The following is a 27,463-nucleotide window of genomic DNA, read 5'->3' on the forward strand; positions in this document are numbered from 1 at the left end:
CGTGGACACACGGTTTGTGAAGTCCATGCTCCTGGAGCACGAGAGAAGGCAGCAGGCAGGAGCAGGTCCCCCTTCAGGCCTCAGCCCTGCGTCAGCGACTGGTCCCTCCGGAGCCCTAGTGGGCAGTGCGCTCTGCCCACTCGCAACCCGCTCAGTGTGAGGAGCAAATCCTGGGAGGAAGGAGGCACCACGGCAAGCCCTCGCTTACGAATAACATCAGACAACTGTTTCAAAATATATTAGATTTGGTTTTTATTGTAGAGCACACACATCAGGGCAAAGTGCTGGACACACACAACTACAAATCATTTTTGGGAAAAAAGCTGTAAAAAAAAAATAAAACTGCAACTGTTTTAGTTACGCAGTTCCAACTTGAGGAATCCACACCGGCAAAGGAGTCCTGGCCCCTGAGAGGGGCTCCTGGGTGGTGGCTGCCCCAGATTTCTGCAGCCTTGGCCCTGGGCTTCTGTAAGACAAGGTCCCCCTGGGGTGGTGGCAGCCTGGGGACTGGGCGGGCCTCTGCTCTCAGCAGGCCTGGCTTTGGCCCTGGCTGGCAAGGAGACATTTCTAATGAATCTAGATCAGCAAAACCTTGCAACCTTTGAGGATCTGAGTAGGCAGAAACTGCCAAAGACTTCACTTTTTCCCCCCTTTCATTACTATTTTTTATGAGCCCCTTCCCCTGCTCTCACACCCGAGGCAGAGGACAGTCTGCAGGCCTGAGCCCCGGCCTTGGATGTGTGCTGCAGGCGGACACAGGAGGCAGGCCCCTTCCTACGGGGATGACGTGGGAAGGCGGCCCAAATTGGCCAATGCAGGAGAAAGGAAAGGGAAAGGAAAAAGCCGAGAGACCAAAGGAAAAAATAAAAACTCAAAACGAAACAAAAACCCTACCACACGCCACAATTTTCCATACCCCAAATGCTAGACTTGGAAGGACACCAGTCCCTGTAGCTAGAAACAATTCCTAAAACTGCCCCAACATGGTAAGTCTAACTGCCCCATACAATCACACGCATATGCTCTTGGTAAGAGGTCAGGACGGCCGCAGCCAGGGGCCTGTGGGCAGAGCGGTCCGTGGCATGGAAGCTGCCAGAGCGCCGCCAATAGCTCTGGGTGGCTGCAGGGGCTGGCACTGGGTAAGCCCCTGCCCTGTCATCCTGAATGAATGACTCCGCCACAGGAAGAAGAGGGTGTTTGCGTGAGTTTCCGGGGCCTGGAGAACAGGTGGGAGGTGGGACGACAGCAGGACCCCTGTGGGGCCAGCAAGGCCAGGAGACCTCAACCCAGCAGACACAGGGCAGGTGGGCAGAAGAGTGAATTTCATTTACAACAAAGATTTACACTGAAAGCAAAACAAGAATTTTCTTAACCGAAACATTTTGATGCTTTTAAATAAAACCAGCCTGACACAGCCCCACGTGAGGTCGGCTGCCCCCGTGCTCTTCTGGCCACTCCAGCATAAGCATCTGGCAGCCTTTCCATCCAGCAGGAATACCAAGATCATGAGAACCAGGTCCCAGCCAATTCTGCTCTTCAGCCTTACCAGGCAACGAATCGAGGAAAATAATGTAAGGATCAAAACAAAGAAACCAACCAACCACCCGCTCCAAACGAGGCAGAGGAGGGCGTGCGCTGGGTGAGGAGGAAGGAGGTGGTCCCGGAGGGGCCTCAGTGCCTCCGCATCTTCACCTTGCGAGCGGGGCCGCCTGCCGCCGCCGAGCAGTCCTCGCCCGCCTCGTCCGACTGGCGCCAGTAGCTGTCGGCGCGGAGGCCGCCCCTGCGCCGCGGGGCGGGCAGCAGCACGGAGCGCCGGTTCTCCTCCTTGTCCATCTCCAGGACGCGGGGCCTGTGGGGGCGCCCGAGAGGCTGAGGGCCGCCCAGGTCGGCGGGCGGCCTGCTCAGTCCCGCCCGCAGCCCTCGCGGGGTGGTGCCGGCAGCGGCGGGCAGCGCGGTGCCTGTCCCGAGTGCCCGCGGCCCCCAGGCTTTGAGCCGTGACCGCGCACGTGGGGCCGGCTGGGCTCCACGGCCGCCGGACACAGACCTGCCCCATGACAGCCTCCGGGCCCTGCGCGGTCCCACGGCAGCCCCTACCGCGCAGGCTTCTCTGCCCCCAGCCCTCCAGCCCTGAAACCAGCTCGCCCCTCCTGCCTCCTCCGACTTGCAGGCCACACGGGACCTCCTGCCTGCGCTGCCCGCCCCACAGGGCTTCCTCCGGGACAGCACGTCCTCAGAAACCGTCCCAGCCCCTGAAAGGGGTCCCTAGGCCGCTACCTTCCAAGTTCGCGTTTCCCTCCTAACATTTACGTACAACCCACAGGAGCGTTTGTCGGCGGAGTGGACTGAAAAAAGGGGAACCATGGGCAGCCCACGAAGCGTTCCCACTTACCAGTCTCGGCCCCACCCCTTCTCTCTGGGGATACAGGCAATGAGTCAGGGGTGACGTGTGAATGCCCCCAACCCAGGGAACCACACACAAGGCTCCCGAGAGGTGGGCAATGCCAGGCCCCTAACCACTCCCACGTCGCCCTGCGGCTCCTAAGCTGTACCTGTGGGCAGCATCCGGGGCTGCCTTGCGGTGGGACCGCTTGGGTTTCAGAGCGGGGTCCCTGATGCTTCCCGACAGGCGATCTGAAGCGTAGCTGGGTGGCAACACGGAGCTGCTCAGGGACTTTGTTTCCAACCGGGGCGCATCTAATCTCGTCCTGCAAAGGAAACAGGCGTGGGATCAGCAGGGGGACTCTCGTGGGGTGCGCACCCTGCAGACCCAGGCTCTCTGTAGCCAGGCTGAACGGGAGGCCGGCAGCTCCGCTCGTGCCCCCATCTCCTGGTGCTGCGTAGCGAGTGGCACGGCTGACTTCCAGACGCTTCTTAGATTCAGGCTCAAGGGCAGGGATCGAGAATACTAGTGTTTGGAGACTTCCACAAGGATCTGCCGCCCCAGGGGAAAGACCCCAGGGCACTCCTTCGGCCGGATGAGGCAGCCCCACCTCCCCCCACTCAGGCGAGGTTGTCCAGGGGCGTCCAGTCCACCTGCCAGAGGACTGAAGGCCCACTGGTGGGCACCACACACTCCAGCGGACCGCCTCCTGGCCTGCAACCCCAAGACAGAAGCTTGCCCTGGCCCAGGCCTGTGAAGAGCTGCCCCGCTGCCTCACACAGGGGACGAGGCTGTGTCAGCACGAGAGCCCACACCCAGCTCCACACTTACGCCCCGGGCTCTGGTCCCACCACAGCCACCTGGCGGCTCCTGCCCATTCCACGACACTGACCGAGGCCTGGGCTCTTGAAGGCACAGTCTCCACCTATCACCGGCTGTGCGTTTCAAGGAATACACTGCCCAGTGAAGAGAGAACACGCAACTGTGGACAGGGGAGAGGGGCTGAAGAAGCTGGGCAGGACGGTGTGAGGGCCGTGACCTGAGCCCAGCCAGGGAAACCTCAAAGAAACCCGAAGTACGTTGTACGGTATAGAGAAGGCGGGCAAGTCGGGCCAGTACAGCAAGGGCAGGACAGAGGCCTACGATGAGGGTGCTGGGGGCACAGCTGGCAGAAGGCCTGAAGGCACCTTTCCCACAGGCTGCTGGGCACAAAGCAGCAATTTGCTTCTGAGGAAAAAGGGTCTGGGGTCAGGGCAGGACTCAAAGGACACCCTCAGAGGCACACTAGGGAAGAGAATGGTGGGGAATCCGAGCGCCGCCTTGCCCTAGGCCCCCTGGCGTTCTTGGTAACAGCCGCGAGCAGTCCTCCCAGCGCCCCCACCCCTACTGGCTTGGCCTGCGATACACAGACGGGGGAAACGGTCAGAAAGACAGGAAGTCACATGTGCTGGAAGTCATGGGAGAAAGGTTTAAGCCCAGGTGAGACTCCAAGCCAGGCCTACACACCTCTGGGCTGGGGCTGGAAGACACAAGCACATCCTGCCACACAGGCACAGCTGCCGGGCCAAGCCCTGCCCTTCCTGAGTTACTTACTGCTCGGCGGCCTGCCTGGGCAGCCAGGGGGCCGTGGTGGCAAGCCCCTCGTTATGGGTCCAGGACTGCTGGAGAGGCTGGGGGGACAGGCCAGGGACACGGGCTGGCTCTGCTGCTCTCTGCCTGCCTAAGGGGGTTGGCGCCCCCTCCCCACATGACAGCTCTGTGGCCGTCAAGGGGCAGCTCTCAGAGGAGGAAGGATCAGAAGTGGCCCTGCAGCCTCCTTTGGGGACAGTATAAGCTCTGGGGCCCCAAAGGGCTCCTGACACATCCCCCAGGGCTGTCAGACGCACATCTCAGACAGCAGGAGAAGCTCCTGCCCTCCTTCCACTTCCAAACGGCCACCGAGCCGCAGGCAGCCAGGCTGGAGCCGGGTCCCCGGCCCAGAGCCCACCGGCAGCTTAACGTCAGAGCGCGGCCTTCCCAGGGTACAGGCCAGGCGTGTCGAGGTTCGGTGCACACAGCCCCGAGTCTGGAGTACGGATGCCCCGTTCCAGCGGCGGCCTGGGCCGGGCCTGGGCCTCCTCGAGTGGCAACAGGAACGAAGAGCAGCGTTCCAGACCTGAGTTACCTGTGAGCCAGGGGTCACAGCGAGGCTGCCAGGCAGGGGAGGTGAGGGCGACCCAGGCAGACTGCCATACCCAGGAAGGCCACCCAGGGTGGCAGGACAGCCCCCAGGACTGAGCAGGGATTGGGCCAAGGTACGGGGGAAGCCACAATAAAGGGACGATGCGCCAGCCGGCACTAATGTAACACGTTACCCTGGGACCTGAGGGGAAGGAGGCAGTTGACTCTGCCCCAGGTGCCCCCTTCGTCTGCTTTATCACCCATGGAGTCCTCCAGAGAAGCTGCTGAGAAGCAATGCCAACTCAGAGAGCAAGTCGCTGGCCTAAGCCACACAGCTGCGACCTGACGATGGTGTCGGAAGCCCAGGCGGGCTTGCTGCCCGGGCCCACGACCGCCGCTGGGAACGGCGACCCAGTCTGCACTTCAGGCCCCGCTGCCAACCACTCTCCCAACTTCTGGCCCCACCCCCACCCCCACCCCGCAGCCTTGCACTACGAAGCCTGCCTTTCCCAAGGGCGTGAGGAGGCAGGAGGTGGGGTGGCAGGCACCTCTGAGCAACCCCTTGTCTGACTGACCTGGGCCCCTAGGTCTAAGGTCCAGCACCCCTGAGTATCAGACTCCCCAAAGGCCAGAGCTGGGCCACTCTGTCCCACCCCCATCTTCCTCCAACATCACCCTGCGCCCCACGAGGCTGTTCTGGCAGGTGCAGAAGCCTGCTGTGGTCAGCAGACCTGAAAGGCACAGGAAGGCGTTACCCAAAGGGAGGTCCAAGCACACGGTCCAGACCTCCTCCTATACGCGGCCTGAAAGAAACCCAGGCCCCAAGGACAGCCTTTCCGAATCATTCAGCCTGGTTGGCAGCACGTCGTACACACAGGCATAAGGCAGAGCTCCAAGAGCCCGGGTTCCACTAATGCCAGCCAGGTAACAGGGCCCGCGTCAGGAGTGCCCAGGGATCCCCTAGTTCGGGCTTGGTAGGGTCTAAGAAGCAGGAGGCCCGACACCAGGCTTGCTTCCCCCCCACCTGGGCCACCGGTGTCCCTCTCCTCCCGCGGCACATGCATCTGCTCACGCTGGGTGTGGACCGGACAGCCTTCCTCAACCCCTCGCTGAGCAGGCCCACGGGGCTGTGGGGAGGAAGGGGCAGGAGACACTCGCTCGGCGCTCTTCAGTGGGATCATCCCCGGCACAACTGCCCCAGTCACAGGTGAGAGCACAGGGCGCAGGTAACTGACCTGTAGTCAGCGAGAAAGGGGCAGAGCCAGGCCAGGAGCCCGAGCCAGTCACACCCCGATGGTCTCACTGCTCCCTTATTCCTTATACAGGTGTGGACACGACAGGCTGGTCAGGCTGCCACGTGGGCAGGGTACATGCACGTGGGCACACTCACCGGACCAGCACACGAAGGTGGGCGACCCCTTGGCACAGGGAGAAGAATCGTGCAAACAGAAGCAGTGGCTGGGGTCTCCGTGAGGGTGATGTCTCAGGCGTGGCCAGGGTCAGGGACACCAAGAGCTGGCCACCCCTGAGGGACGGAGGCCAGAGCACAGCCTCCATTCCCACCCTCGGCTCATCCACACGCACAGCCTCGCATCTGCGCTGCCCTGCTTTCAGGCAGGGGCTCCCCTTGGGCTGAATGACCACACCAGCCACTTAGCTTCTCGTACAGTCTCTTCCCTGCACAGCTCTCACGCCACTGCCTCCCCAGCGCCGAGCAGGTTTTGCTGGCACAGCACAAAGTCTTTTCTGACTCGCTTTGAATGTATAGCTTGCTCCACCCCATCTCTACTGTGTTCTAGAAAGGACTACCTAAGAGTCCCCAGACTGCAAGCCTCTATAAAGAGCCTCTCTTCTGCCTGAACTGTCTGCCCCTAAGCCTCTTCTGTGCCTGCCTGGAGCCCACATATTGACTCACTTCAGGTGGCACTTCTCTGGAGAGCCCTCCCTGGCGAGGAGCTGTCTGCCCTTCCCCCAGAGGACGAAGGGAGTAAGAGACCACACTAGCCACGTCCCTGGCATGAGCAGAGTCCAGTTCACACCAGCCGTGGTTAACACTCGGCAAATGAACCTCCGCTGCTTGTGCCAGCGTCCGCCTCCTGTGAGCTGGGCCTCAGCTGACCAGGAAGTGTACTCACACCACCTGGACCACTCCAGCGACGTAACCGGAGAGGCTAACCGTGCCGAAATAGTGTACGCGGACCCGGTGCAGCCGGGGGCCTCCTGAAGACCCTGGGACTGGGTGCGTGGCCACCAACTAGACGGCTCCGAGGGCCAGAGCCGTCTCCTAACGATCAAATGCCGACCCCAGGCCCCCTTCCCCGTCACCCCTCAACCACAGAGGTCCTCCCCACCTCCTGCCTCCGGCCGTTGTGCTGACCGGTCCCGCCTCGCAGCCAGGCCGGGCTCGGGAGCCAGACAGCGCACCCTAACTTACACATGTGCCCCCACAAGCTGGACGTAACTTTTTGTTTTTGTTTCTTTTCTGCTGGGCCCCAGGGAACACACCGTGCTTCTCGGAAGTGCTCCCTCTGCTTGTGTCGCCCACCTATCGCACACCAAGTACCACGGGAGCCGCGTTCCCTGCAGGCCTGCCTCCGGTGCTTGTGCACGGTCCATGCTTCATGTTCCAATTCAGGAATCACTGCTCACAGATCATTCCAAACCAGCCCGGTCCCCTGAGGCAGCTCCCCTCCCACCGAAGCCCCTTCCCCGAGTTCACACTGCCTGCTCTGAGGATTCACGTGCACGCAGCACTGCGCCCAGCGCGCAGCGCCCAGCAGCTGAGTGTTAGGCATGGGGCAGCTCGCAAGGGCCTTCAGAAGGCCGCACATCAGGGACTGTGGAAAACACAGACGTCCCCACCCCCTGCCCGATGAACTGCTACACCCCAGAAACTGGTCAGGCCCTGCCTTCTCTAACCAGTAATTTAAAACTTTAAGCACATCTTCAAAAAGCTTAGGCCCAGCTTCCCCGCCAGAGAACCAAGGACTAACGGAGAGGCATGCTGCGCAGCCTGCCCTCGGTGGGCGGGGAGTGACATTCAGGGACGCTGAAGGGCGCCGAGGGGTGACCAGCCTGCAGCTACTGCCTCACCCCGCTCTCCAGAGTAGCCCCCTTGCCCCTGAAAACGCTCTAGCTCACCAGCTCTCAACGTGCACAGCAGGGGCTAGAAAGCCCTGTGGATGTCGCTTTGTTTCTTGAGCTCAGCACCCACACCAGTGACACGGGCAGCAGCAGGTGCCTGGAGTGTGCCTCTGTGCCAACCACCAAGGGACCACAATACCCAGTGCCAGGCGCCCCCGGGTTTAGACCTCATTCCGCCCTCACTGGTCATGCCCCCCCAGAGCTTGTTACGCTAAGCGGCAACCCGAGGATCCCACTCCTCCAGAAGCGCTCACGTCACCCCCAGTCTCCCCGGCCTCCCTGTGAGAAGTGACAGCACCACACGCACGACGACAGCATTAGCCACAGTCAGCGGAGCTGCACTGTGCTGAGCCAGACAGCACTTGCCAGCCACCCACCCACTTCCCCCCATGACACGGAGAAAGACCATCCCAGCTCTGCCAGACCTGAGACAGTGACAGCGCAAGGCCCGCCCTCAGCAGCCTGTTTAAGGGAAGACGGACTGGCTGTACCCCTCTGCCTATGACGAGCAGGGCCAGGCTCAATGCCCAAATTCCACCCATCTGCACACGACTTCACCAGAAGACATCAAATCAGCCAGGTAGCCCCCAAGGCCATACCCGATACCTGGGCAACATCTGGGCCAGGATGCTCCCCTTTTCATCCCATCACCAGCTTGTCCTTTTCTAAGACCAGCCCCTAAGCTACTCTGGAGCTGCTCCTCCTCTGGGCCAGGCCTCGTGCTGAGCCCTAGATGAAAAAGGACCTCTCTGCCCCCAGAATGCAGATTTGGAAACTCACAATGGCAAGTGTATGGGGGGCGCTGTGCTGAGAGGACCACAGGCATGTATAGGATGCCCCTGCATGGCAGTCAACACCCGGGGCGGCCGGTTAGCTCAGTTGGTCAGAGCGCGGTGCTCTTAACAATAAGGTTGCCGGTTGGATCCCCACATGGGCCACTGTCGCTGTGCCCTCCACAACTAGTGTGAAACTACTACTTGGCTTGGAGCTGATGGGTCCTGGAAAAACACACTTTAAAAAAAAAAAAGTTTAAAAAAAACAGTCAACCCCTGAGCTTTGAAGGATGGCTAGGTTAACCAGCTTTCAGTGTGTGTACGTGGGTCATCCGGGGGGTAGGCTGTGGATCCGACATGGACATCCTAAGATGGGAAAGAATTCCAAACAGTCCACACTGTTCCAAGAGCCCAGGACCCAAGCCCACGGAGCACACTAGGGACTGCACGTACTTTAACGTAAGTGAGAAGAGACAAGGCTGGATGAACAGGCAGAGCCCAACAAGTGGCTTGGATATGACGCAACAGCCTGTGCCCCAGCTGTTGCGGGGGTTGGGGGGCCTTCCCACGCACCTCTTCAGCCCTCTCACACCGAAGCTGCGTGTCTGCCCTCCAGCCTAGTCCCTGGCTGGCTCCTGGGACCACTCAAGTCAGAAGGTCAAAGAGCCTCCGGCACCCACAACTGCCATTCTGAGGTCAGACCACTGTCAGGGGCCCAGGTGGCTGAAGAGCCTCTCGGGGGAGCTCATCAACTGTAGATACTCAGCGCTACCAGGAGCATCTGAGCCCACCAGGCCAGGCGGCCAGGCTGGGGAGCTGCCATTCCAGGGCAAGGAAAGCGCGGGGAGAGCAGCCGACCTCCATCTGCACCTGCAGTGCCGACCTCCCTGACATCACCTACTGGGAGAGGCTTGGAGGCAACACCTGGAAGGTGCTGCTCTGGTTCTCGGTCCCCCTGGGAGTTCCTTGCCAGGCTCCTGGCCTGGGTGGGCCAGCTGTCCCTGGCTGTGGCTGGAGGTGCCAGTAGAGCCCGAGAAGAAATGGGTGGGCAGGATGTCCAGTAGGGAGCTACACCCTGGGCTTCACCACTTCCAGGTTCTGGGTTTTGGCCTGTGAGGGGAATCACAGGAAAAGAAAGGGGAAAGGCAGATAAAAACCCTTCTCCGATGAATTCTGGGAACACACGTAGGCTAGAAGAGAGACGCTGGCCCGTGCGTGTGTGGAGCCCTCAGATGTGCCCAGCGCTCTGCCTGCACCATGGTGCCGTCCCACAGGTTTGAATCACCTCCAGGCTACAGGTGATAAAACAGAGACTTCAAGTTTTGACTTGACCAAATGGCAGAGCCATGCCAAAGAGACTTTTTACCACCACATTATTCTGGGGTTCAAGGCCCAAAGGGCCAAGGACCCAAGTTAGCGACCGAAGTTACAAAGACACCCACGCCAGAAAATGAGGACTACTTAAAGAGAGCCACACCTGGAACAGGAGAGCCTGAATAACCCCCGAGTCCACGCTGCTGTAAAGAAATGGCTGAATAAGAAATACACAAATGGGGGAGAAGAACGATTCCTGTGTAGAATCCCACGTAATTTGTGCGGCTCCTCCCCCTGAAGAGGTGGAGCTCGCTCCCCAGTCCTCGCGTGTGGGCCGCACACAATGACTTCCCCCCCAAGAGGAGCACAGGAGGGAGAAACAGGGTAACTGTAGGGGGCAGCGGTCTGATGCACGAGCCTCAGCCGGGCGATCAAGGTCAACGTCAACACAGGTGAGTCCCAGGCCCCGGACAGGTCAGGACATAAAAAGGGTGCTGCACCCTCTGTGGGTTTCCTCACCAAACCTCCACCCCCGTCTAATCGTGAGACAGACACGACACAGCCCACCTGAGAGAAGTTCTACAAAATACCGGCCCAGTCGGTGTCAACATAAATAAAGCACGTCTGTGAGACTGTTCCAGCCACGAGGAGACTAAGGGGGCATGAGAACTAAACGTGAGATCCTGAAACAAAACCAGTACATCAGGAAAAAACTAACGCACTTGTGTACAAATCTGAGTCAAGTGTGGACTTTACTTAACACTCATGGATCAATACCGGCTCTTGATAGTGACAAACATGCCAAAGCGACACACGGTGTTACCAGGGGACACGGGTGTGGGGCACACGGGAATTCCCGGTACCATCTTCACCATTTTCTGCACATCTAAAACTGTTCTAATAAACAAAGTTTATTTAAATTAAAAAAAAGAAGAAGAAAAGGCAAGCTCCGGGACAGACCCCGCGCCCTCCTCACAGAGGTTCCCACCCGGGCGATCGCCCCACCTCTAAGGAGTCCCCTCGGAAGGCGGACTTGTCCTGACCCTGAGTCTGCTTAGGTCAGTCCATTCACCCCATGAGCAGAAAGAAGAGAGCGGCCGGCTTTGGCAGGCAGTCCTTCCCGACTCCCTGGCCAGGAGGAGGGACAGACACGAGCTACGTGCCTGCTGAGCACGGCAGCGTAACCTGCCGCCCTCCTTGCCTCTTCTCACTCCCTGCTCCTCCCACAAGCAGAAAGCCAGGCATTTGTAAAGCAGGCCGCTAAGGCACAGTTTAAAAATAATCAGCAACAGCACGTGACAAATAAGAATCAAGAAGGTGGAAAAAGGGGAGGGGGGGTTTGGAAAACTGTTCCCCAAATCTTGTTTTAAGGCTGTTTGTTCCCATAAACACCGGGAGCACATGCTTTGGTTCAGTCTTAAACTTCCTGGTTAAACAGCCACAGAACCTCAGTTTCTGATGAAGAAAAGATAAAACAGCTTTACCCTCACAGAATTCAAAGCAAAGAGCCCTTCCCACCGTTGTCCCCTTGCAGGCTTCACGCGGCCACGCGGCTGACACAGAGCAGCGCAGTTCTCAGCGCGCCTCCGACAGGCCTGTCTGCCGGCACCAGGACACTTACTTTCGGAGGATGATGACGGCTCTGCGCTCCTTGATGTCCTGAGGCCGTATGCAGTGAGTGATTTCGTCAGCAGCATATCCACTGAAAGGAAACACAGAGCCTGTGAGCACGGAGAGTAGGCGGACAACCCAAGTTCCGGGGGCGGGGCGGGGGGGACAGAGAAAAAATACAGCCCAGGTCCTATGGCCACCCTCTGCCCCATTATTTCAGAGGTTCAGAGATCTCCATGGAAGAGAGATAACGCGTGAAGCTCCACCACACTGGTACCCCGAAACTATGCAAGGAAGACCTGGGCTGGGCAGAGGAGGGCTTGGGACACAAGCGGAAGCAGGCATGTCCCTGCACAGGCCAGGAGCCCTTCTTTTAAAGGACCTCCAGCAGGGCACACTTTCAGTCACTGTGGAGGCGGCTGGAGTGACTGAGGCCAGAGCTTGGTAACACTCCCCTCCCTGTCCCCACCCTTGGCCTTGCTGAAGAAACCCAGGCAGACGCTGACCGCACTGTCACTTAAGAGAACGAAGACTGCAATGTTAGAAAAGAGAATTTGTCTACTTGGAAAAAAGCTTTCAAAAACCTCCATTTGGGGGGTTTGGATTCGGGGGGAATCCAAAATCTTCAAGACAGCTGTGTTTGGGATATTTTAAGAATTTCCATCACAAATACCTATTTTCATCAAGTTATATGATTTTTAAAAGTGCTCCCAGGCCACTGAATGTAGATGACTGTTCACAGCTAATGTCTTTTCAATTTGAAACTGTGGAAGCAAACTCAGCTTCCCGAGCCCCTTCACATGCATGGGAGCTTTGTACCCCAGGATCACCCCAGCCCCAAGTTCCTCCACTGAGCTGAGGCCGTGCTACACACTTGAACCACACTTGGCCACAGGCCTTGCTCAACCTCCTGTTCCTGCTCAGGATTCCACGGACCACCCTCCACCACAAATCTGCCTCCACCTGGCTGCTACTCGGCTCCCTTCTCAAGGGACACATGTTTAAAGACACACGCTTAACTGTCAGGGAAACTAGGCCAGGCAAGTTCTCCTTAAAATGGCCCGGCTCCCCTGACCCAATGGAAACTGAGTCTGAGAGGGAAGCGCTCTGGTTTGGGATCTGATTCGAGGCCATACTAGGGGTAGAGGAAAGAACCTTTGTCTTAGAAATTTCCCCTCCGAGTTGCTCCTAGATCAGAGTTTTTCAGTTTTCTCTGTGAACATCAGTCACACGAAAATTAATTTCCAAATCAATTTGGAAAATACTGAAGAGTTTAAAAGAGCATTAGTATGTTAAAGGACGTTAGAGTAACGATAGCAGATGAACCCACTGCCCTTCACTGAGCAGTGACCGAAGACTTGCTCTTAAGTTACCCCTCTCACTACCTGGAGGCCCTCAGTGAGCAACGCCACACAGGGACTGAGGCGCTGAGCAGACCTGGGTTTGCACCTGAGCTTTGTCACCTGCTAGCTTTGTGACCTTGGTTAAGTCATAGGCTGGGCCTACACCTCAGTTTCTTCATCTGTAATATGGACAACAGTAGGTTCTTGGGCATGCATTTTGTTGTACTTTGTAACTTAGGTATTCTTTTGTGGCCATTAATGATTATAAAATTTTTAAAGGGGGACACTGCCTCCTCCCTTCCAGGCAGGATTACAGAGTTATATGACAACATGGTTGACACCCCTGGAAGGGGGCAGTGGGAGAATTAAGTTAGACAATGCAGGGTGCCTGGTACCCCCCTCCCACTCTCTAGACACCTGACACAAGCCAGAGCCTTGGGTTCAGCACCTGCCCAAGAGATGCGCTCCAGACCCCCCCGCCCCCCGCGGACACCTGCCAGCAGCAGAGGCCACCTGGGCCCTATGCCCAGGGTTAGGGGCTCTAGCTCTCCTATGCTCTCGTCACTCCACATCGAGGGGTCAGGTCTGGGCTGCAAGACAGAGCCATACACACACAGGACTTCCTCAAATGTTGAGTCCAATTCCCCAAAGGTGCTGCGAGGCACCTTCCTAAAGCCAGGTGTGCAGCGCTAGATGCGGGCATCTTCCCCACTGTTAGCAAGTGGTACCCATTGGCCTCACTCGACTACCAAGGGGCCTGCCTTCCCATCTCCAACAAGGAACCTCTGCCCTTAACGCTGTTCTGGAGCAAACCCAGGTGTTTGTCAAACCTTAACTGTTCTCACCCCCAAAGGGCTCTAGAACAAACACCAAGCCCTGCCAGGTTCCTGCCAGAGCCCAGGCCGCAGAAGAACTCATGAGGAGGGAGGACTGCAGGAGCCCACGGAGGTGCCCGTGGCACTGGCTCCACCTGACGCGTTCATGAGCACGGTCTTCTTAGCCTCCCTGGCAGCTGTGCCACAGCCTACTGAACCCTCCTCAAAGTATCAGGCTCCTCTGGGGCGGGAGGCTCAATGTCCTGACCCAGGAACCCTCTTCTGGCCAAGCTTCAGCAGAAAGTGTCCAGCAGAGGCTTATTTACTGCTAAGGAACCTACTTGCTACAAGTCCCAGTCTGCCAGCTTGAAACTTAATACGCCCTGGGTCCAGCCTTACCTTTAGCATGATGAAAAGTTCCAGCGCTTCCTGCTCTTTTGTTTTCACAGGGAAAGGAAAGGAGGAAATATCTGGAGCTGGTCAGCCTGCCTGGCTGAGCCCCCGAGCCCCCGCACCGCACGCACCAGTGACTAGTATGCCGCAAGCATCACGACGGACAGCACCTGGCTCCGTCAGCCACGAGCTCTGCGCCTTCGACTCTTGAGTCTCCTCCCCTGGGAAGCTTTCCTCAATTCCCGGGGCTGGGTTTCCCCACGCTGCCCACCCACGCCTCTCTACTACTACATCTGGCCTGGTGGAGACTGTCTTCCCTACAAGACAAAGCTCTGCAAAGCTCTTACTCATCTATGCACACGGTGGACACAATGAAATACGTGTTGAGCTCAACTGCTCTACTGCTGTGAAGCCTCCACGTCTACACCTGTAAAACAGAAATCCCGACGAGTCATTCCTCGGAGGCTTGGGTGCAGGTTCAATGAGGAACCTGAGAACTCAGTACAGGGATGTGCGTCTCTCCTGCAGGGGACAGTCTGGGGGACTTGAGCTGTTAAGGCGCATCTCCCGATGGCCACCGGTTCCCATCGACTCGACTCTGCCCTACGGGGCACAGGGCAGAACCGAGATGGAAGGACTGGCGAACACACCAGCCTGTGACAGCCCCCCTCCGGCAGGGGCGACCTGCTCTGGGCAGCCCCCCAAGCCTGTCATCAGGGACAGGCCTGCACTACTGAGCAGCTCAGGCTTTTGGAGGCAGCAGGCCAACCACTCGTACACAGGGCTGCAACCGTGAGCTCAGGTTCAAGTTGTAACCAGACCACACCTCCAAGGCACATGGCCTAACTCTGTAAGAGTCCTGAGGCTTTCTGAATGCAGAAGGAACAAGGTAAACCTGCTGCAAGTCCCAGTTCTGTACACACTGAGGTAGAGAGAGAGCAGCTGAGTCCGGAAGGCAGCTGATCTCGAGACCCTTCACCTGAACTTCAGGAGCGTGAGAGATTCAATCTTCAGGAACAACTCTAGGATACTCATAGCTCCATTTTGCAGAGCAAAACTAAGGCCCAGAGAGATTATATAACTTGCCCAAGGTCAAACACCTAAAGTGGTGACACTGGAACTCCAATTTAACTGTTGGTTTCAGTGTCGGTGCTACACTGGTGGTTGTTTTTTGGTTTTGGGTGGGGGAGTAGGTAATGAGGGGTAGGAAGAAAAGCCCATCTGTGTTTCCCAGTGACAAGATCCACTCTGTCCTGGGAGCTTCACAGACCTCAGCAGAGGACACACACAGAGCACCCGCTCCCACGGAAGAAGTCTGCAAAGAGGCCCCCAAGAGCAAGCAGCGCACCTCAGCGACGGCTGCACACCCACTGCCCAGCCGGAAACGGCCACCCTATTCACTTCCCGCTTGCGCGGAGCTGCATGAGTGAGACGTGGCTCGCCTGCTAGCTCCTTTCCTCTGCCGCCGCCTGCCCGCTGGTCAGGTCCGGCAGAACCAAGGTCAGCCAACCCCCCGGCCCAGAGCTGCTCCTGAAAATGCACAGCCCTGACTTCATCCTCGAGTTCCTCCCCCTCCCATGGAACCAGAAGATTCCACACAGGAGATGTGGCCCAGACCTATCTGCCCTACTTTCCCAACTATTTTAAGCCAGAAAGCTAAATTTTCCTTTCAGCAGCCGAAGAAGATCAGCCCTTCGCCCAGAACTAACAGGGGCGCGCACTGCACCCAGTATCAACTGCTAACTCGGACTCACAGGCTGAGCTCGCCTCTGTGTATCCCACGGCCGGTGACACAGAAATTTCCAGACAGGTGGCTAAGGCCTGGGTCTTGGTACATGGCCACCACAAGCACAGACCACTCAGCAATGATGAAAGGTAGCAGCAAGTAAGCAATTAGCCTTGAGGTAATTATTCTAATTAATGCAGTTGAAATCTGTTTTAATCTGCCCATTCACCCCACAGGGAACAGGAGAAAGAATGGGGGATGAATTGGTATGAAGAGGTGGTAAAATATACTTATTTTCCTAGAAAACAGCATTAACAGGGGATCGAACCAGGCCTGAGATGGGAAGGTGACAAAAAAGAAAAACACCTGCCAAGTGGGTTTGGCGAGAAGTCTGCAGCACTTCCAGGGGGAGGCGTGAGGCCTTGCTCTCAAGGCCCGCGCCTGCACACGGCTGAGTCCACGTGTGCCACACACCGCCGTCACGCTGACAGCCAGGAAATGTAACACTGTAGTCCTGCCACGGTGCCGTGGGAGGCTGCACACACCACCGCCACCGACAACTGGAGCCGGAGTCAGGAGAATCCCCAGCGCGCTCCCCAGCGCGCCCTTCCGAAACGCAGCCTCGCACCCCAGCGCTCAGCCCTGGGCTGGGGTCCGTACCACCAGGGACTGAAAACCAGGGTTCCCTGGGACCGGCGTGGGGAAGAGCCCAAGCGCGCTTTGAAGGGAAGCGCCGCTAACAGGCAGGTGCTCACTCACCTGTACACCAAGTCAGCTGGCAGTGCTGAGTTAGCAGGTGCTGGAAGATTCAAATTAGTGGGGTGTTAGAACCCTGGAGCCGTGGCTCTCAACTACGGGGATTTTGCCCCGCAAGGCACGCCTGGCAACGTCTGGAGACTTGTGGTTGTCGCAGAAGGTATTCCTGGCATCTCACGCATAGAGACCAGGATACTGCAAACATCCTGCAATGCACAGGACAGCCCTCGTGCGGCAAAGAATGAGCCACCCCAAAACGTCCACAGCACAGCTGAGAGGCTCTGATCTAGGAGGGCTTCCCCAAGGCAGGCTCACCCAAGTCTCCACTTCAGGTCCAGGGCGGATGTGAGCACTAACAATGAACTTCGTCTGCCTCGAGTTGCCACCCCCCGGCCCCTTGCGAGGCTATTCCCTGCCACAGCTGCCAACGCCTTCTTTGCTTGGCTGACGCCTCGCTACCCTTCAAGTTCCAGCTTACTTCCTCCCCGAAACTGCCAGCATTCCAGAACGGGTTAAGATGTGCCCCCTCAATGTACTCCTGCAGTTACCCTCCTGGGCTGTAACTGTCTGCGGCCCTCACTGCGCTATGAATTCCACGAAGGGAAGAGCCCTGTTTTAGGCTCCACCACAGCCCTGGCCCCTTCCCCAGAGAGCGAGCAGGGAACCATTAAATGGCTGTGCCCGAAAGCAGCCACCCACCCTATGCCAGGCCCCGTATCACACACCACATCACACTGAATTCTCACAGGCTTTGCAGTTGGCCTCAGCCCCACTTTACAGCCGGGAAAGCCAGCTCAGAGAACACCCACAAAATCCCAAAGCAAACGGGAGGCTTTGACGCTCGGGGCAGCACTTTTCAGGACATGGCTGAGCCTCCCACACAAGCTCCACAGCCAAGCCAGGGTCCAGGAGGGGTTGGAGGGACTGGGGGAGCGTTAGGACTCTTCTAAGGAAAAGATGAGGAGAATTTTCCTGGTGACGCAATCCTGTTGCTGATCACTAACAGACCTGCATTTTCAGAACGTGAAACTTCTGCTCTTCCATACAGGGTGGAGGGTGTCTCAGTCACAAGCTGCCTCTCGTGATCTCCCCGTTCCACTCCTGACTACTGTTAGACCTAAGCACCACCCGGAAGGCCTGTGACTGGGGCAAAGTAACAACCCTGGAAGAGGCCAAACGGCCGTGCGTTAGTTCCTGTCAGCACCTAGCGCCCTTCCACCAAGTCCACACACCAAGCTGTCTCCACGCCACTTGGGAGGATCTGCCCTAGAAATCCCACCTTAAAGGGCTTCGCTAATCCATCAATCTAGGAGCACCACGTCCAGGTCTGAGGGAAGCTCCAAAGCCCAAATGACAGAGCGGCAAGTGATGCGTACGGAAGCCAAAGTCCTGCTTCTGCTCTGACTTCCCACACCTCCCCATCAGGAGACCTTGGCTATCTGCAGCCATCCCCAGATATGAGAGCAGCCTCAGCTGTTCAACTCAAATTAGATGACCTGCTCATGCTATTAAGAGGGCTCCAGGGACCCTGCTTCTCCCCATAACCACAGGCTATGGCATGACTGCACTTCAGAGGTTAGACTACTCACAACAAAATCAGTGTGCCCTGATCCCGTACTAGAATTTGGGGGTCAACCGAGCCACTCACAACAACTGGAGTCTAGACCTCATGAAGAGGTTTGCGGATTACTGAATCCATTGCTAGCTGTACTTGTTTCGGGGCTAGAAGGAGGCAGCTTAGCTTCCAAGTAAATGTTCTGCTTCATATAAACAGCAAAGGTGTTCCAGCAGGAAGTCTCTAGAAACCAGGGTACTGACTAATTCTCAGCAGGGTCTGGGATACAAAATAGGCCAAGAACCTAAGTTCTGCTGCTGACATAACTACTAGACCAAACTCCAGGCAAAGAAACCAGCTTTACTTTGTTTCACTTAGTCCTGATAACAGATAACACATTCTTACAAAGGACCAATGGGCTCTTGTACAGCCAGCAGGGGCTGGGTTTTAAGAGTGCGCTGCACTGGATTCCTGGCCCAGCCACAACTCTGTTCAATTCCAGGGAAGTCACTCCCCCTCTTGGGAATGGAGAATGTCTACCAATTCAATATGGTCAGGGGCCTTCCTCTGTGAGTATTTTCTCTGTTAGGGAATCCATGAACACTTTCTCTTGTTAAGGCAACCATGAATGGCAGAGTTGGAAACACTTTAAAATAGTAAATTCAACTTTTTTTTTTTTAAAAACATGAATTTGAAAATGGAGGCCAAGAATAGAGAAGAGACTTGCTAAAAACCACAAAGGGGCAGACTCCTAAAATCTTAGCCTTCTGGAAAAATGCCTTTAGATTAATTCTCAGTCAGGTCCCTAATCTTGTCAAACCTACCCTCCCGATACAAATTCTAGAGCCGTCCCTGCCTGCTTTCTTGGTACATGTTTTAAAGGCAGATCCTTTCCGTTCCCCTCACCACACCCTCAAAACAGAAGAACGGGTCAGAACCGTAAAGCGCAGGCTCCTATTCGCTGCTGCCTCCCGGGTCGGGGTGGGCAGCTAAAGCAGCAGGGCCGTCCCCACCTCCCAGGTGGTTACCTGAGCACAGTCACGCTCCCCCTGCGCACTGGCAGGGAAAGCACAGGTTCCGACACCCGGATAGGCTTGAACTGGAACTTGCAGCCGAAGCAGAGCGCGGAATCGCTAAAGAAGGACACAGACACGATGGGGCGCTCAAAGATGTGGATGGGGTCCACGTGGGACACGATGCAGCCGCCGGGCTGGTAGTCGTTGATTACGGCGCTGTTGACGAAGCCCTCGGGGATGACGCGGTGCTCCACCAGCTTCTGGATCACAAGCTGGTGCACCCACTCGGGGATCTCGTCCACGTCGCCCGGCGGGTAGAGGCGCTCCTGGCCGGGCCCGCGCTTCTGCAGCTGGGCGCCGTACGTGTAGCCCTCGCCGAAGAAGTACTTGTTGCGCAGTGGGGCCCGGTCCACCGTGTGCTCGTTGTACAGACCCTTCTCGGCGCGGGCCACCACCTCGTCGATGCGGGCCTCGATCTTGGCGCACTCGTCCTGGCTAAACAGGCGCATCTGGCGGATGCCGCTCTTCACCTTGCGCGCCTCCTCCTCCTTCTGCAGCTGCTGCTCCTCGTAGTCGCTGCGCTCGGGGTCCGAATCTTCCTGGTACTTGCGCTTGGCCCCGGACATCGGGTAAGGCTCGGCGGCCGCGGCGGCGGCGGCGGCGGCGGCCACAGCGGCGGCCGCGGCCGCCGCTGCCTCCCGGCTGCCCGCCTTATAATTGTCCCGGGACGTCATGGACTTGAGCTTTTCACGCAGGTCCGTGTAACCGCTGGCGGCCGCCATGGCCCGGCGACGCTGTTCTAGGGTCCTCCGGGGCGGGCAGGGCGGCCGGGCATGGCTCTCGGGGGACGTGCCCCGGGGCCCCCGGAGGAAAGAAGGTCCTCAACGCCAGGCCCCCATGCGAGGCCGGAGGGGCTGGCGGGGGCAGTCGAGGGGCTAGGCAGGATCGAACCTCAGGGGCAGCGGGTCATGCAGCGGTGGCGGCAACCGGGCTTCCTCCTCCTCCACCTTCTCCGCGTCCCAGGGGGCAGGGGCGCCGGCAGCGCCTCATGCCGCGGAGGGCCGCTGCGGAGGATCCGTCTGACTCCGGGCCAGACCTCCGGATGCCCGGCCCGACCCGCACTTTAAAGCGCTCCTCACGACGTCACGCGCCGCCCGCCCGACGTCCGCCAGCGCCACTCCTCAGCGGGCTCCTCACTGCGCACGCGCAGTGCTGCCGGTCACCGCGGCTCCGCGCGCAGCGGGCATGCGCGTGCGTGCGGGCCGGCTCAGCAGGGGTGCCGGCGCAAGCGCAGACCGGGGACGCTCGTCGTCCGCTGCCCCTCCCCCACTCGTGAAGGGCTCCGAGGGAGCGCCCTCAAATAGCAACCTGTCTCCGCGCCGCGACACCTCCGTGACCAAGGGCTCCCTCCACAGGGGTGCGCTCAGACTGCCAACGCTGTCGCTATGTTATGTCACAGCCTCGTCCGACCACTGTAAACGCCTCAGCCCACAGCGCGCAATCACCGAGAAACCGCCACAACCTAGGCTGCTCCGCTACCGTCCCCTTTGGCGCTTTCACTTCTTTCATTGGGCCACCGGCCACGCGCCGGGCGGGTCCGGACGGAAGCTCCCGGGAGTTGGTTGGTAATTATTCCTGTCAATCAGGAGGTCGCCTTGGCTACTGCGTCCGTCACTTAATTAGCGGCGGGAGGGCGGCGAGGACCCTTGAATGGTGAATGGGTGGCCAAGTAAGTGCCTGAATGTAGAACCCACAGGAAGAAAGCCCTCAGGCGCTTAAGGAAACTTCTGAAACCAGCGGAAACTTCTGAAATTGGGAGGCCGAGAGCACCGCGCATCCCAGCTCCAAACCCAGATGGCGACGTTCGCAGAACCTGGACGCACTGAGGAGGCATCTCCCTGCCCACCTTTCCTCCACCCCGCCGCCGCCGCCGCCGCCGCGGCCGTGGCCGCCGCCGCCGCCCGGAGCGGACGTTCCAAGAGTCACGTCCGGGTGGCGGCGGGCGCATGCTCAGCCGCGGGACGCGCGGGGCTCGGCTTAGCATTTGCTTGGAAGTGGGTATGGAGCACCTCTTCCGGGAACGACAGAAGAAAACGAGTAGGCTCACGGATGATTACTAGAGACAGTTCGAAAGTTTTGCAGCAGTGCGGTCGGACGGGATGGTCGGCGTGAACAGAGTCGTGGCGATTCGGGGTGCGCAGAGGCGGGTCCACAGATAGGGGTTTCTGCTCAACCTCCCAGGACAAAGGTCATCTGCTTTGCTCGGCGTCCAAGGCCTCTGTTGAAGACCCTTCCTACCGTTCTCCGTGAGCACAGCCCCAGCCTCGCGCTGACACTGCCTGGCCTGCATACATCACCTGTTACACATCCTGGCCGTTATCCACGCTGTTTCTTCCACCTGGAATACCAGTTCCCTTCCATCCATCTTCATTTTGATATTTTGACGCTCAGCTCACTTCTTTCTAGCAACCTTCCTAGATTCTCACTGAAATGAAATGGGTCTCAGGTTTCACGATCTGGCCCCGGCGTCTGCCGTCAGACTCAACTCCCTGGCCATTGCTCCCTGCCAGTGTGTCTCTGCGCCCTCTCCACCGCCGCCTTACCCCGCAGCTTGTCAGGGCGCGAGCACTGGACTCTAGAATCTGACAGACATGGGTTTGAATCTTGACCTCCTGACAGACTGTATGGCTGTTATAACCCTGGGCAAGTGACTTCCCCTTTCTGACCCTCAGTCTTCTGGTCTGTAAAATGGGAATAATATTCGTGTCCACTTCATATGGTACTTGTGAGCATGGAATGAAGCTATGTATGTTAAGCACGGGATTGCTGACCTTGAATGTGGCCTTTAGTTTCTGCATCTGTAAACTGAGGGTCCTGTCAGTCCCTGTTGGGAGGTGGGGGTTGTGTAGTGATTTGGCAAGGCCACGCAGTAGGGTCTGTAGGATGGGGTACCCTGGACACTTGGGCCCCTGAACACTGTCCCCAAGCTTCCTGCCAGCTCGCCTTCCCCAGAAGCAGCAGGTGCAGGGGGAAAAACGGAGCAGGCATGAAGCTTTTAGTAAATTTGGCTCCTGCCTTTTTTTGACACAGCCTAGTGGAGGGGTGCTGCTGCTGCTGGTAGGAAGGCAGCCGCAGGTAGTGAGAAGGTGGCCAGTGGGCAGTGCAGCCTCTGGGGTGGCCCAGTCCTCCCTGGGCCTCACTGTGTGAACACCTGGGCAGGGCCCCCTTGTCTGCATGCTGGGAAGTTTGGCTGGGAGGGCTCAGGCCCATCAGAAGCCTGGCGCCCACCTCTGTACTGCCCTCCAACGGGGGCATTGGACTGCTCACACACCTGCTTGACAGGGAGCAATCAGAAAGTCGTCTTAGAGACTCCCCAGTGGAGCCCGGCTCTGCTCACTCGGGCAAAAATGTGAATCGCCTCTTCTCTAGATCTCAACAGCTCCCACCCCAGACACCCCATTGGAAGCATCCATGTCCTCCCGCCTGTGTGACTCTTCTGGAGCCAGGGCCCCCCCCCGCCCCCCCCCCCCCGGCCCCGAGCCTCAGTGAGACAGCACAGACTGAAACCAGCTGCCTGCATTGAATCTTGGCTAGGCCACTTGGTGGTCATTTGCCTCACTTCTGTGGGCCTCAGTTTCCCCATATGACAAAATGGCGATAATAATAGTACCCATCTTGTTGGGGTATTTTGAGGATTAAATGGGTTAGTACAGTGCCTGTTATTGCAAAGTAAAAACTTGGTAAGAATTAGCTTTCTTTGAAAGAAGTCTTCCCCACCCCATAATGGGGGGACATAATGGCCACTTAGAAAGCACTTGCCCTAAAGCTGTCAGTGCTTCCAGTTTACAAAGAAGGAAGCAGAGGCTCTGAGAGGGCGAGCAACTTGCAAAAGGCCCCACATCTAATCAGCGTACAGATATGGAATTTGAACACAGGCCTTCCTGGCTCCATAGTCTGGCCTTTAATTACCAAGCCAAGATTTTCGGAACAGTACTGTGGGTCCTGGGCAGGAGGAGGCACCCCTGGGCAGAGGGAGACCAGAGCTGTGAAGATGTGGGCACTGGAACCTGGCCAAGTCCGGTCCCCGGTCCCACACAGGCAGCACTGAGGTCCTTCCGATTCCTTTGCAGAGTGCAAATCCGGCGCATCCTGTTACACCCATCTGGGATTACAAGCCTTTACTAGTTGACTATCTCAGGTTCCCAAGCCACCCAGACATTTCTCCTGTATTTGTTCTCACCCCATGCTAGACTGGAAACCCTGGGGCTTGGTCCCCTCTGCTCTGGATCTCCCCACATCTATCTGCAGTTCTTTCTGGGCCTTGGCCCAGGTAGGGGGACCCAGTGTGGTACCCCTAGGGTGTCTGGGGGACAAGGCAGGGTCTGACTCTCCTGCCACCTCTCTTTCCATCCGGCCTCGTGGAGATTATTACGTCCTCTTCTGAGGGCTCAACGCACTGACGCCACCAGTCACCAGAATAGCTGTTAAAACATGAGCCTTATGCCTTGAGGACCAGGTCCTGAAATCCAAAAACCCTGGTGTTTGGGTTACGCAATCCTCTGTAACAAAGCACCCCAAAACTGAGACCTCAGTCACTTACCCAGTTCACAAGTCTGCAGTCTGGCCAGAGTGTGCCCAGGAGGCTCTTCTCAGTTCCGTGTGCATCAGCTGGACGGCCCACCTGGAAGCCTCACCTTCACGTGGCCTCACTCACACGGCCTGCTCCTATTCTGAAACCCAGAAGGCTTCTCACCTCTCACCCGGGCAGAGCTACTGCAGCAGGCGTAGCTCTTTGTAGCTCTTTCCCCAGATCCCTCACCTCCTAAATCTGCTAATGCATTGGACTCCTCTCAGGGCTGCTTCTGGGGGAAGCCAGCCCAAGGCAGTGGTGAAAACGGAACAGCCCTGTGGCATCTCTTCCCTCCCTGTCTCAGGACAGTGACTGATCCCCCAATCCTGCCCATTGGCCCTCCTAAATCTCTCCCCACCCTTGGCTCCACCACCAGTGTTCACGCCACAGTTTCCCAGCTGATGCTGCAGCAGCCTCCTCTCTGGTCTCCCTGCCTCCTACAATGCACTCTGCTTTGGGGTTAGAATGACCTTTCCAAAGTACAATCTGAGCAGATTGTCCCTCCCCCACTGGAAAACCTTTTGAAGGTTCTTCATGGCTCTTGGGATGAAATCCTAAATCCATAGTGCAGCCTGCAAAGCCATACCCAGTCCACCTCTGCCAGCCTCTTCAGTCTCAAGACCTTGCACTAGTAAGGTCCACTTCTGGGCTCCCACGTGCTGTTTTCCTCCCCTCTCCACCTAGCTAATTCCTTTACAGGCCTTGTCCTGGTTTATACCTTAACTGAGCAACTCCCAGTGCCTGGCAGTGGCCAGCACACAGTAGGTGCTTAATAGATACTGAATAAGTAAATTTCTTCTCTGACACCATGGTTCCAGCCGATTGTGACCCCACATGTCTATCCAGATTTCCTTTCCCAAGCCTACTGCTCCCCTCCCTCACGGCTCCCCCCAAAGCACTAGCACTTTCCACGAACATTCATTCATTTATTGAGGTAGCTAGATGGCTCAGTTGGTTAGAGCGCAAGCTCTCAACAACAAGGTTGCCGGTTCAATTCCCACATGGGATGGTGGGCTGCGCCCCCTGCAACTAAAGGTTGAAAAAACGGCGACTGGACTTCGAGCTGAGCTGTGCCCTCCACAACTACATTGAAGGACAACGACTTGGAGCTGATGGGCCCGGAAGAAACACACTGTTCCGCAATATTCCCCAATAAAACAAAACAAAACATTCATTCATTTATTCTTTTATTCATGTGACAAGTATTTTTTGAGCGCCTGCTTTGTTAGGCATTGTCCTCGGCTCTGGTGGATATCGTAAGGAACAAACACCATTTTCTCGGGAATGTTCATTCCGCTCCCCTCCGTCTCTGCCTAGTAAACTCCTACTCATCCTTCGAAACCTAACCACGAAGTACTATTCTCTGGGAAGCTCTTCCCCAGACCTCTCCTGCGCCAGCCCCTACCGTGAAACTTCTTTCTCCCTCAGCTGTACCACTCTTGAACCTTGTGTGGGCCATCCAGTGATGGGGGCTGAGGCTGCCCAAGCAGCACGGAGTGCAGGGAGACGTCTGCAGGGAGAGGTAAGGACAGATGTCTCTTCGGGAAGCTCTGTGCATGGACAGTGAGTCAGGGGCACAAGTAGGCTTTCAACTCCTGCCTCCTCCCTCAGATTTGTTTTCCAGCCACTCAGCCACTCCATGGAGGAATGGTGGCTGCCAGGCGCACCTTTTATTTGCACAGAAATAACCAAGGGTCATGAATCCAAGCTGAGCGGCAGTGCGGGGTGGGGAGGCACCCAAGGAGGAGTACACGTGAGGGGCTGGGATGTGCAGCAGATTCGAACGTCAGACCCAAGGTAGCCCAAAGGCGAAGTCTCATCCATCCAGGCCACTGGTGTGGGGCTTTCCTGCCACAGGTGGGAGTCGGGCAGGGTCAGCATCGGGTACGTGGCAGGAGGCCCCAGGAGCCAGCCTTCGGAAGTTCCTCCTGCTATCTCCTCCAGGATTACATTCTGTGATTCTATCCAAACTCTGGATGGGTCTTCTAGGGTTCTTGGGGACTTGGGTCACTCCTCCTACCACCTCTTGGTCTCCTTTAAAATTCCGGCTCCTTACAGGAATCACTGGCCCAGAGAGGCCGAGTAACTCCCCTGGGGCCACACAGCAAGCCTTCTGGCAGAGGACAGCTTCAGGGCTGGGGGCTGGGTCAGAGCAGCGTTATCTCACTGGGGGGCAGTGTCAGCCGCTTCTCCCGGGCACTGAGCAGGTTCTCCACGTGCACAGCCACCACACGACACAGCTCCAGGCCCTGCAGGAGAGACAGTGAGAGTCCGTGCCCACCCAACACTTCCCCAGCTCTCACCTTGGTACCGCGAGGTGAGTTGGGAGTGAGGCAGAGGCCAGCCTCCACACCTTTCCCAGGCCCCTGGGAGGAGAGGAAGAAGGGGAAGGGGGAATGCTGGGCTACAGGCTGGAAGGGGTTTAAAGATCATGTCAGCTTTGCTGCATGTGAACTGTGTGACCTGGGGCCAGTTACTTCACCTCTCTGAGCCTCAGTGGCCTCATCTGCAGGGTGTCAGATTACCAGGGCTTGCCTCACAGGGCTATGGTGAGGAGTTCATGGGATTTTATTATGTGTGAATCCTTTAGATCTTAAACATACTAGTCCAGTCAATAAATGGTAACCATTTCTAACTATGTTGCCATGGTTACCACCTGGCACCCACAGCCTCAGGGCTCCCAACTGACGCAGGGAGGAAGCAGAGAACTGTGGAGGATGCATGTGTGAGTGTGGTTCTCAGACCACAGCCAATTGGAATCCCCGGGAATGTCCGGAGGGCCAGCAGGACTGCTCGGAGAGAGGGTAGAAATAATGAGGGCAGCACTTACTGAGTGGCAACTATGTGCCTGGCATTGTCCTGAGAGCTTCCTGTGTCCTACCCCTTCCAGTGCCCACACTAAGGACTGACTGGACCCTCAGTTTACAGTCAGGCGGTGTTCCCATGAGGCAGATGCTCTTAGATCCCATTCCACAGGTGAGGAAACTGAGGCCAGAGCCCAGAAGCCACTTGCCCCAGACCTCACAGTTGGTACCGTGTTTCCCTGAAAATAAGACCTAGCCAGACCATCAGCTCTAATGCATCTTTTGGAGCAAAAATTAATATAAGACCCGGTCTTACTTTACTATAATAATAGTAATAATATATGATATATGATATATATATAATATGATATAACATAACATAATGTAACATAATATAATATAATACCACTTTTTATATTAACTTTTGCTTCAAAAGACACAAGCTGATGGTCCCGCTAGGTCTTAGTTTCGGGGAACCGGTTAGGAGGCCCAAGGGCACACTCTGAAGTGCTCTGCTGAGGTTAGCCGTGGCTGCCCTGCCCTGGTTGCCACCTCAGCTCATGAGATCAGAGTGCACGATGGGGGTTCTCCCCCCCAGCCAATCCTCCCACCCACATGCTGCAGTGCTCCAGGCCTCACTGGGATTATTGCCCCATTTGACAGGTGTGGAAGTGGGGTTGCCTCGAGATCCTACCACACAGCCTGTCAGAGGTAGGTGGGATAGCGACCCATATCTGTTGGCTGCATACGCTGCTGTACTCAGATAGCAGTTCTTCCTGGAAGCCTTCCTGATTACCTCCCAGATAGCTCAAATACACCTTCTCTGCACTGATTATGGTTCATTGGAGAAATTCAAAGCAGAGCCCGTCATGGAGGGGTGGTCCTGGACCCACGTCTTCAGGAGGGATGTGGTAGGCTGGCAAGGGCCCAATTCTGCCCCTTCTGTGAGCCTCAATCCTCTTCCCAGTGGGGCGAGAACTCTGGTCCTGCCCCACCCCCAAGGGGCTGTGATACTTGGACAGGAGCCTAGAGGTCTGCCACGC

General features: G+C 57.2%; 2 protein-coding genes across 2 annotated transcripts in view; both read right to left on the reverse strand.

Annotated features, from left to right (window-relative positions):
- Nucleotides 1–227: 227 nt before the first annotated feature.
- ALKBH5 (alkB homolog 5, RNA demethylase) lies at nucleotides 228–22,467 on the reverse strand. The gene is made up of 4 exons (XM_033089498.1): nucleotides 18,999–22,467; nucleotides 11,393–11,473; nucleotides 2,550–2,705; nucleotides 228–1,849 (listed from the first exon to the last, which is right to left on the reverse strand). The coding sequence occupies exons 1-4, from the start codon at nucleotides 19,766–19,768 to the stop codon at nucleotides 1,672–1,674; spliced, it is 1,185 nt and encodes a 394-aa protein (XP_032945389.1). The 5' UTR covers nucleotides 19,769–22,467; the 3' UTR covers nucleotides 228–1,671.
- A 2,367-nt stretch (nucleotides 22,468–24,834) lies between these two features.
- The window catches only part of MYO15A (myosin XVA), a 51,501-nt gene continuing 48,872 nt past the window's right edge, over nucleotides 24,835–27,463 (reverse strand). Inside the window, exon 65 of the mRNA XM_033089247.1 lies at nucleotides 24,835–25,865. Coding sequence (XP_032945138.1) covers nucleotides 25,764–25,865 — 102 coding nt within the window. The 3' untranslated portion in view covers nucleotides 24,835–25,763. The remainder of the gene's footprint in view (nucleotides 25,866–27,463) is intronic.

Source organism: Rhinolophus ferrumequinum, chromosome 21, assembly GCF_004115265.2.
Source record: "Rhinolophus ferrumequinum isolate MPI-CBG mRhiFer1 chromosome 21, mRhiFer1_v1.p, whole genome shotgun sequence".
Lineage (NCBI taxonomy): Eukaryota > Metazoa > Chordata > Mammalia > Chiroptera > Rhinolophidae > Rhinolophus > Rhinolophus ferrumequinum.